The following is an 11,689-nucleotide window of genomic DNA, read 5'->3' as shown; positions in this document are numbered from 1 at the left end:
AACCCAGGATGAAAAGCAGAGTGACCCAAAAGCGAAGTCATCACTCTGCTGACCGTCCACGTAAGTCACTGATTTTACTACTTTCAAATTTCCCTATATAGTTATCTATCGTGGACGTAACACCAGTGTATCAGACTGATCGAGAAAGCTTATTATACTGGTGGGAACTGTAGTGAATTTTAAAAATAACTAAAGCCGATGACTGGCTGAGTTCCTGACTGCGTTCCAAAATTCTATTCAACGCGGGTAAAGATTCCCGCAGCCAACGTAACGCGAGACACGATATGCGATACACGATAATATCCAATGAGCGTACTGTTTTCCCAGAAAAACTACATTGGATATCACGTGTCTCATTTCTCTGAGGTTCGATTTCCGAATCAATCATAACTATGAGAAAAACTATTTGGAAAACATCGATGTTCGCTCATTGAGGATGCGTTACACGAGTTTGTCGGATGCGCCGATTGGCTGTCGGATAGAGAATTTCTAGAGTTCCCAACATTTTCTCTAGAGCGTAACATTACTCTCAATGAGCAATCATCGACGATTTTGCCCATCCCTTATGATGCACAAATGTTAGAAAAAATGATGCGGTTAATACGAAAACTTAGAAATTCTGAGTCTAGGGAAATTACAATGCCTAGGGAATGCGACGAGTTTTTTATCCGTGACTGTACATACTGTACATATCGCTACTGGGAACACTGATACCGAGCAGTATGTATCAGTATGTGTCAGGGTGCTGTGGTGTAAGTGAATTGAATTCATTACCACGGAGAACTTTTAGGTTACCTTTTTAATTTTGTAAAAAGCTTCGAATGTCGCAGTCTGGCTTTCGTGGTACTAAAAATCGGTGGATCTGCTCGATACTATCGATTTACATCCGCAATAGCGAAATAATGAGATAAAAATTAATTTTGTGCGTCGACTCGATACTTGAACTGAGATGGGTGACAGATCGGAGCCTTTCGATCGTAAGACTAATTTTGCAGAAAGATGTGACAACACCAATTTTATTCCAAAACAATATTTCCGATCAATCGAAGGTACGTGAGCAATATATTTATTTATGTAGCTTTTCTCGTTTACCCTCAGTCGTGAAATATCACCTATTTATCACAGATTGCTAAGAAATATTCTGTGTACACAATGTTACATTTATATATGTACACAACGTTTTAAAGAGAAACTATCTTATTCGACGTGCAAAAACTAATATATTTTTGTATATGTTTAACGTAATATATTTCTGTATGTATTTAGGATTAACGATGCAAAATAGTCTTGCGCAAACACCAAGTAATTATTATGAAAATAACATATGTAGAAGTAAAAGTGATTCAGCATTATGGAGAAAAGATGACGAAAGACCAAGCTTGGATCAATCGAGGAAAGACAGTATTAACCTAACGATTAATTCCGGCACTGGCAAAGCTATTGCTAACATTCCTGTCACAAAACTTCGAGGATGCCACCGGTTGTTTGATAATGAAGGCTGCCTTTTACACAATGACAAGTCTCTTCACGGTTTTCTCTCCAAATATACCAGTCTTTCCTTACCTGCATTATTATCAATATCATCTATGAATGCATCTTTCATGAAAGACGAATTTAAGAAATCTGACAATGACATATATACATACCGAGATACAGCAGCGTGCTTCGACGAAGAGGAAACAGTATTTAATCAATGGCCAAGCAGAACAAAGGATCTTCGGTCTGACTTGCAATGCTCTGCGAATGAGAACAGTATGACTGTTTGTAAAGTTGAGTCATCAGAAAGTGAACACGATAAGAGTGATGTTGAGGAACACACTGTAGCAAGTAACGCATCGAAAATTGAACAGCCTTGCAGAGGGACGGTGGATTCACAGTTACAAGCAAGTAATATCGAAGTCTCGGATGAGAAAACTCAGAACTGTGAGGACCCACGTAAGAAGAATAATTTCTCCCCAGCCCCGACGGCCCATGTACGAAGCAATTTAACAACTCGGCCGACACTAGCCGACGACAGTAAGCTCGTCAAAATGTCTCTCCTGGCGAATCCGATGAATATAATGCCGTCGAACGTTCAGCTTTTCAACCGGAGCCGTAACTTCTTGAACTTCATAACAGAAAAGTCGACGAACATTATGGAGAAGGCCTTGCTGCCGCAACATCTGGCGATGAGATACAATCACGTGTCGAAATCCATTGTAACCGACACCACGGCAGCAGCATTTTGCATCACTGACGAGCCTCCTGTGGGAGATACAAGATGTAAGTCATATACTGATTTGACAACAACAAGAACGAATTCCGATGATGCTCTTAAAGTAAAACGAGATCGCGACAAAAGCGAAGAAGATAAATTGGACGGTGCGATGAACGACGGAAGTAAAATCGATCCGTTTGCGTTTGTGCGGAAGAATAAAACGTACGATCTCGAGGATGAGACGGTGTCGGATGAAATGATGCATCATATTCTCGACAAAGATGACAGATTAGAGTGCGATACTACCGATAGGCAACGAGCGAGGCGCGATTTCCTGTCGGCAGAAACGGACGAGAGTAAAATTGACACGTCGCAGGTGGGGAGATCGCACGATGATAAAACGCACAGGACAGAATCGTTCGACGTTCGTTCGACCTTGCTGGATTCAGACACTTCGAAATACGGCTCGTTGGAACACCCGTTGCATCGTATGCTGTTGGCGGATTACGCCGGTTTGAAAGTCGAGTATTCGAAATTACGGGAAAAAGCGGAGGGTCTGGAGAAGTCAGACCGATTGAATGGGAAGGCGCGAACAAACGCGGATGCGTACAACTCGCAAGTACGGAACTTGGAAAAAGCGGTGATTAAATTGACGACCGATCTGAACGCATCGCTGGCCGCGCAAGAGGCTCTGAAGAACGAGTGTACCGCGGTGAACAAGGAAAAGGAGAATATGGTGATGAAATATGTAATCAGCGAGAAACAGTTGATCGACTCGCAGAGGTATGTAAAAACAACTGTATCCATAATTCGACCTTTTTTTAGACGTTATCCTTTTTTTACTTTTGAGTGAAACCTACCGATGAAGATTTAGAAGTTTAATTGTTTGTAACATATGCGACACACGCACGCACACGTAGAGCAACAGATACCGCAGAACGTAAGGTGAAAGAACTTGTGAAGGATCAGGAGGCGCTGCAATACAAGTTGCGTCAAACGCAAGGCGAGCGTACAAGAATATGCAGCATCTTGGATACGAGACGTCGTGAAATAGCTGATCATCAGAAAGAGATAGAGAAATTGAAAGAAGAGGCTAGAATGAAGGAGATCCAATTTAAGTGGGCGCTCAATAAGCTCAAAACTGAAACGGACTCGCAGAAGGATACTCAACAGAAGCTGGACAAAGCTTTGGTAAAGTAGAACATGCGCCGCAATATTGTTTCTCTGTGATCGTTAGGGAGGGAAAGAAAAAAAATTCTCTAACAGAATTGTAAATATTATTTAGATGTATGTTGCAGATGAAAATTAACGATATGAAAGAGGAATGCGAGCAGATACGTCGGGAGACGCAGGAATCGTTTCGTAAATTTCAACAGTCCGAGGAGAATAAAGCCGTAACGTTGGATCAGCAACTGAAGGAGCATCAGGCGCGTTTGATCCTAGAAAGGCACGTTACAGAGGATAAGGAGACGCTGAGGCTTCAGTTGCAGAAGAAACTGGAAGTTTTGAAATCTAGACAGCAAGATCTTATTGAAGAAAACAAGAGGCTTAATATAAAAGTTCAAGAATCGGAGAAAGTCCAATTGAACTACGAGAACAGTCTAAGTGACCTGAAAATTGTGATGAAACAACGTAAGGAACAAATTACCGACTTGTCAAACAAAGTATCGCACTTAGAGACATTGAAACTTCAATTGCAACAGTGAGTATATTATATTATGTTACATCCTATATTGTCGTATCTTCGGAATTTACTTTATAGAGTGTCTGTCGCTAAGTGTCTCATCTATCATATATTTGTGGTCGGAAGGCTGTTAAATCTTATGCCTTAAGAATTTGACGAATCACAGTCGATTATTCTCCTCACATTCGACTGTGATTGGTCAATTTCTTAAGGCTTAGATTCTTATTGTAGACCCCGCTTTAAATGTCGCTTTTGCTTTAATACGGCAAATTTAAAGTTTTAAGTTTTTGGGCATACTTTATGCATGTATCTCTCAGAAAAAATGTATTTGAAAATATATTTACAAAAAAGGGAACTTTTAGTTACACAAAGTATTTGTTTCATTTATGCAGCAAAGAAGATTACATAGCAACGACCGAAGTTGAAATGCAACAGCTACGATCGGCCAACGAGGAACTGCAATCCGACATGCACGCGTGCCGTCAGAAGGAAGCGGATATGTTGGACTTTACGCAGAAATTAACGGACAAAAACGTACGCCTTCAGTCCGAGTTTATCGCGATTCAGAGGAAGGCGGATTATCTCGAATCCGAACACGGTCCGCTACGTGACCGCATTAGTGAATTAACTAGCAAAGTCAAAGCTTTGGAAAGGGACTTGACGGAAGAGCAAAGAAAACGAAAGGAAGAATGCGAGCTCTTGGCTAAACACGTCGCCGAGCAGACTCAGCTTGCGCAAAACATTGTCCAGAAATTTGAGGATAGTCAAGGCGAAAATGCAGTATTAAAGAGGAAACATCAGACTTCCATCAAGGAAATGACACGGGAATTGCAGCAGTGCCGTAGAAAATTAGAGATGTTCGAGGCTGCGTCTCCTAGTAATTCCTTGGATATTACATCCAGAACTGGATCCAACACTTCTCTAAACACAGGTTCGACTACTTAATAAGTATTTGAGACTGAATTATTAAAGGACAACGCGGTTTTATTCGTACATCCCTTTCCCAGGCGATACATTAAACGGTGCCTTATCGGATAACAATGCTAATGGCGACCATGTTCATTCAGTAGAACCTAATAGACAAGTACTAATGGATCACATTATAAAGCTACAAGAGATAAACGCAAAGAGGGCCGAGAAAATAGATTTTTTAGAAGGCCATATCCAAGAACTGCTCGAAGAAGTGCAGAAGAAGAAGAAAATAATACAGAACTATATTTTACATCAAAACTCCGGCGCTTTGGGGTGTAACGAAAGAGATAGGCATAAGGTATGCGCGTTTGATTGGTTAATCATATTTCACTTCAGTATCCGTAAACATCAAAAGAGAGAGAGTGCCGTAAGAATGTTCACTTAAACTACCTATTCTAATACATTCTAGTACAAAGGAGATACAATTTTATTTGAGAATTTAATTCGAGTGTTTAATATGGGGAAAGTGTGATAAATATACAAAATATATAACATATTTAACTTTTGTATACTTGTACTCCTAAAATAACGACAAAATTATATTAAATTGTGCCAATAATAATAATAATAATAATAGACAACATTATCTTTTGCAATCAAGCATGTCAAGAGCAGAAGGGACGCAGTAAGTGTCAGAAAATGTAGCTAATGCATATGTATGAAAATACATCAGAAAGCATATATTAATCAAGCAGCATTATCAAATACTGAGGAATATTAAGAAAATATACAGTGTGTGTATTTTATTATTATATACAGAGTGTCCGGCGCGTGCCAAACCGTATGAAACATGTACATCATGTCAGGTTGAAAAATAGGACCGATATCATTCTGTAAAGGCCACATAATCAGAGTTATTAACGAAAATGGGCGAATTAGTTCGCCTATTTATTTTCGTAAATAACTCAAGATTTACTTTATTTTACGTGATAGTTTACAAAATGACTTCGTTCTTTAGCTTGACCTGTTATATGTGTTTTGTATGGTTCAGCATGCGTCGAACACTCTGTATAAAGAAATATATATTGTTTTTTTTTTTTTTAATTGTACAGGCGGAATTGGCGCGACACGGAGGTATAATGGCGTCCGTTTACAATCATCGAGTTTCGGACGAGAATATGACTCTAGACCTTTCTTTAGAAATAAACCAAAAATTACAAGCGGTTCTTGAAGACGTGCTATTGAAAAACATCACTCTGAAGGTACATATCTCAAGTTAAAGTTTTATAAAAAGGAAGAATTATTGTATTTATGAATTATCAAGAAACATGATAATTATATAATGCAGTGTATGTGTGTATCGTTTAGGATTGATGTAATGCTGTAAATGTTACATTCTATGCTCATATTCTGTTGTTTTATTATCTTTATAGGACAATATCGATACATTAGGCAAGGAGATAGCAAGATTAACGATGCAGTATCAACAAAGACAAATTGAAAACTAATAACTGTTACATATATATATATATAAGTGTATATGCGTATATATACATATATATTATAGAGAATGGTGATTTAACGGCATTTCACTTACTGTTATTTTAAGTTATGTTAAATAACTTGTTATTTTTTTTTTCGTCACTATACAGATCAGTTATGTATATACACATATGTTTGATGTTATATTTAATATAATAAATCCTTATCTTAAAGTCGACGTTACTTGTTTTAAGGAGTACAAATATTTTTAGAATTTAAGGATAGTTCGGGAGGTGTCAAGATGTCGAACCACGAACTTGGTAAATAAATGTTTATTTTTGCAAGTTTAACTAAGTTGATTTAGTTTCTAAAGTTACTTACATCTAGAGGCACTAGTCAAGCTTAAAATCTAGCTGACTACAAATTTATATATCGCACCCGGCTAATATTGTTGTTTTACGCTTGGGCTTCCGAACACAGTTCGTTTGCCCGAGCGTATAATGGGTGAAAGATTACGAATCCAAGTGGAACCTTTCGACTAAACCTAAGTAATTAATATTAAGTATTTTCTTTTTTAAACTTACTTTGAATTATTTATTTTGAGTATTGTGAATGAGCGATTACGCGTGTACGTAAGATACTTGCTAAAACTTGCACTTTTACGATGGAAGAAGAGATCAAGGGAACCGATAATACACGTAGTTTTCCCCATAAGATTATCATCGATCGGCAAGAGACCCTATAAAAACTGTATACTCATTCCTTCCGTATTGCGCATTTGGATAATCAGGTATCACTTTTATACGCCTTGCACTCCTGATATCCACAGTCAGTTGTGAAGTTGCTTTCGAAGGGTATAACCTCTCNCTCTCTCTCTCTCTCTCTCTCTCTCTCTCTCTCTCTCTCTCTCTCTCTCTCTCTCTCTCTCTTCAAATAATCGGTAAGGTCGTCAAAGTGCTACATATATTGACATTGACAACTAATACTGCAATAATAGAGTATAAGAGAATGCCGGTAGGTAGATTTAATATATTTACTTTAGTCGTTTTAAATTTTACATACGATAAAGAATTGCTATAGAAATAGTTAATTGATGCCTGCTTGAAATTTTATGCTGTATGATTTCTTTTTGTAACATATCGTAATCCGTGTTTTATGATTAATTCTGCAATTTTCAAGCCGTACGGATGTGCGTTTATATCACTTGAAATATTTGCTCGTGTGATTGATTGAAACAAGGTTCCTTTATTTCAGCAGTTTATTTTTCGATAAAATTTTGATTTTGATCATTTTTTCAATTTTAATTTCACGTTGATTCCCGTCGTGATCCATCCTTTCCATACGATAATACTGCACGACCGAGAATAAAATATTTTTTTTTATCGTAAGAAAAATAAGAGATTTCCACTTCAACATAAGTAGATATAATACAAAGACGTCTACTTAATTTTTTAATACTTTCGTATTCTTCTTTCTTCAATAAAAGTCACTACATGTGCACAAATATACAGAAATATTATATTTCTCTTTTCTTTTTCTCTTCCTTACGTGACGTTCTCTCTTAGAGAAAACATGATTATCTCTGCACTAGTTTCAAACAGGCATAACTTCAAAGTCCAAAACCATTTATTATTATTCTCGTGATTACTTTCGTGCTACATATCGTGTGAGATAGACAAGATTTCTAGAGCAACTTTCTAGAGTTAAGTTAGTTTAAGGATCGAATTGCGATCGACTAATGGAATGTCCGATTAATATTTAGGAAGTGTACGAAGAAACGGGTCTCAAGGAAGTTAGCAGTAGTAGCAAAATCCAAAGCAAGAAAAATTGGAAAAAGAAGGGATAATTATTCAAAATCCTCTCGAGTGTTTACATTTCCGGCAAAATAATAAATTAATTTTGAGGTATAAATATTAGACTCACAATATGAATAATTCAACGTAGTCGGCACGTTGAATTCCAATCAATGTATCAACATCACCGGCCATATCACGGTTATTAAACATCTATAATAATAATAATGAGTATTTAAATCACATGACGGTAAAATCACGGTACAATTGAAAATTGTGATAAACACCTGAGCGTAAAACTAATCTACATTTCTGATCTATGTCGCTCACACGTGGAATGCATCCGCTTTTTCCATTGTACCGCAAATCACACCCCGATACAATATACAATGCGAACAATTCGTTCATAAGTCACGATAAACAATAATTTTGGTATTTCTAATATATGAAATAAATAAATGGAGACTATTATTATAAATTTTCTAACGCGGCGCGTCGTTTTACAACAAGCGATAATTATACAAATTATACACATACGGCAACGAGATTTTCTTTTTTTCTCTTTTCTGACAATATCGTTACATGGACATTACAAATTCGAATGTAACACGTAGATCACGTACTCGTAGTTTCGAGCCCTCGAAGTTTAATCGATAGTTAGCCGAGGAATTGCGCGGTGAAATGAACACGTTTTTGCCGATCGCTGCTGGCAGTACTGTCTCCATTTGTTACACTCGAATTCGCGAATGTGCGCTTAGCAATAAATCCGAGCCGACGCAAAGCTGTTCTCCTAACAAAATAATAACTTTCTTGTACGACTTACACGATCGCTGCCTCTATGCTGCCGCGGATGCATCGAAAATAGTTTCTTATGATTTTATTATTTGTTAACTACTCGAAATAACTATACAGAGTCGAACATATATGGGGTATCCTGTAACTGGTGACATGACATTGACCATCATCATTAGAAAGGAAGCCGATGATCTTGCCGAATGAAAAGATGTCCCGAAGGTACGAAGTAAATTTCTCTATCTCGAGCAACGCTCTCGCCAAAAAAAAAAACTTCAGACATTAGAAAATGAATATATCTCTTTTTCTTCTTCTTGAAATTTAAATAATGTAAAAACAACATTTTATCTGCCTTACTCCGTATAAACACGGATTTACTTTCCGGCCCGTATTCATCTTCGTGTTTGTATCACCAGTTATGGGATGACATTCGCGTATGTATATATGTTGTATATCAGTGTTACATCAGCAAAAGCCCCCCAACTACGCCCCCATCGACATTCGACATTGCACTGTTGTACGCGAAGAGTCGAGAGCGATGTAGTAGTATCGGTAGTACAATCGTTGAAGAGTTTCTTTCGTGGACAGTACATCATCGCTTTCGACTTCATTAACTTGCTAGATTTCGTACGTAGCGAGGCATTTTCTCCTCTCTTTCCTCGCTGCTGGATATCGAAATCCGACTATGCTTTTTTTCTCTTTTTTTTTCTTTCGACGAAAACACACACTTATTACAAAACTAGAGAACACAGACGAAGGTAAAATAAAAATTCGTTTGAGCCGTTGATGCGTATTGCGCTTGGCACGAATACACGACTGCGGTGTGTCGTGTATTATTAACACAAGTATCACTGCACACAAATCTCTTCATTACCGCACGCAATCTACTACAGATACGCCCGTACGCGAAGGAGGAGAAAACGTATCAAGTATATTTTAAGTCTGAGAGATTAAGAAGACAAATTAATTCTTAGACACCATCGGTGGTGTTTATCTTTGCACTTTTTTTTTAGTAACCCTTTAGTAACCCTTTAATAACCCTTGCTAATAATTTCCAGCACAAATACATAATTTTTTTTCTCATTGAACGTAAAGATGAAAAAAAAAGAAACTTGTTTGACATTAATCGTAAAATCTTATATGTATATTTATGTCGGAACAATTGCGCGTTGCCACTTACGCTTAAGTTAAACTCTTACGCTTACGTTAAGTTCTTTCTCTTTCTCTCTCCCTCCCTAATTCCTACAAAGTTATACATTCACTCGAGAAAATAATATTTAATGTTTCGCTAACAATCGCCTACATTGCATCCTAAAAAATAATTATTTGGTGTCTTTTGTTCGTATTGGACTAAATAAAACCAACCGAGTTCTTTATGCAAAACTGGACCAGCACCGGGCAGTGTGTCACTACGGCAGAATTGCATTAATCGTAATACTGGCACAGTGAGGCAATGACCTTAGGATTCTCTAAATACATTATTTTGATATACTTATTAACATATTTATCTGAAAAACTATATAATTATGGATGTCGCGCGCACAATTATTATCATGGTTTTTTTCCTTTTTTTTTCTTTTTTACATCGATCACTTCCACTCATTTAATTTCTACACAGGATGGGCCGCGCAAAGCGTGCTTCCTTTGAAATTGTGTATTTTTTTGGCCAATTTTGAGCCGATTTCTTCTCTACAAAAATGTACACCATCGTTCATATTTCCTTCAGTTAACTGTAAGCTGGCTCTAATGTGACGAAATTCACATTAATTCGAAGCTCAAAGACACCCCCCCTCCCACACACACACACACACACACACACGTCACAAAAATTGAAAAGTCTCAGCAATTTTATATTTTTGACATTCTTGTCTGAGGAGAAATGAGCTCAAAATTTGTCCAAAAGAATCCACAATTCGAAGTAAATCCGCTCGATGCAAAGTATCCTGTACACTGAAGTAATAAATAACTACTACATTGAACCGTGGTTGCGGACAGTTGCAGGTTTCACAACGTAGTACACATACGGATGTACATTACGACTCTAATTATGTTAAAATCGGTAATTCTAATATTAAAACACGTGCGATCCGTTCTTTAACTCGTTCTCAAGGAGGATCTTTATTTGATATCTAAAACAATACTCCTCACTATAGGAAACACGATGTAGGAGGAAAGAAGAAGGAAAAATAAATCAAATGCAGTGCCAAAGGTAACGTTCTAATTCCAATAAAGAATAGCGGGCAACGCTGTTGTGACTAATAACGGAAAATTAATTAATTAATGCAAATATTAATGAGACACATACTGTCCGCCTTTTTCTCCGCTGAACTCCGCGACGAGAAGTTGGTATCTTTTTGTCGATTAGATCCATTTCTCAGATCTGAATTCAATCACAGCCGTTGAGGGTGTCAAAATATAAATCGCAACTTAACTTGTTGCTACGATACCTAATTGTCAGCCCTACAGAAAGATCCCAGATAGCATTTCGTCAACTTGACAGCAAAGTTCGGAACTTCAGACGACTCTGAGATAGAAATAGACGCGAGATCACTCGATTAATCGCTGGTCTCCCGTGCACGTTCACGCAAAGATATGTTCATTGTGTATAATACATGATGTTCATGTTATTATCGTGCGTATAGCGCGCGTCAGATGCATCGCACCGAACCGTTAAATTACAATTCCATCGGGGAGTATCGCGATTATACTCGGTTGTATAATTCGCATATCTCCGACACAGAATGTTATCTGGGTATGATGTAGATATAAATGCGTTAATATATATATATATATATATTAGTATATTATATATATGTGTATATATATATA

General features: G+C 37.4%; 1 protein-coding gene across 2 annotated transcripts; it reads left to right on the top strand.

The window, feature by feature from the left end:
* The first annotated feature begins 740 nt into the window (after positions 1-740).
* LOC106746361 (coiled-coil domain-containing protein 186) lies at positions 741-11,640 on the top strand. 2 transcript variants are annotated; one of them, XM_014622906.1, is made up of 9 exons: positions 741-1,049; positions 1,267-2,980; positions 3,118-3,388; positions 3,496-3,899; positions 4,274-4,812; positions 4,889-5,151; positions 5,455-5,478; positions 5,906-6,055; positions 6,227-11,640. In XM_014622906.1, exons 1-9 carry the CDS (start codon positions 950-952, stop codon positions 6,299-6,301), a joined length of 3,540 nt encoding a protein of 1,179 aa, XP_014478392.1. In that variant the 5' UTR covers positions 741-949; the 3' UTR covers positions 6,302-11,640. The 2 variants fall into 2 exon arrangements, with proteins under 2 accessions (XP_014478392.1, XP_014478393.1); XM_014622907.1 differs by lacking the exon at positions 5,455-5,478.
* Positions 11,641-11,689: the final 49 nt, after the last annotated feature.

The sequence above is a fragment of the Dinoponera quadriceps genome, unplaced genomic scaffold (genome assembly GCF_001313825.1).
Source record: "Dinoponera quadriceps isolate SergipeBrazil2010 unplaced genomic scaffold, ASM131382v1 scaffold566, whole genome shotgun sequence".
Taxonomy (NCBI): Eukaryota; Metazoa; Arthropoda; class Insecta; order Hymenoptera; family Formicidae; genus Dinoponera; species Dinoponera quadriceps.
This window is presented reverse-complemented; position numbering and strand designations above follow the sequence as displayed.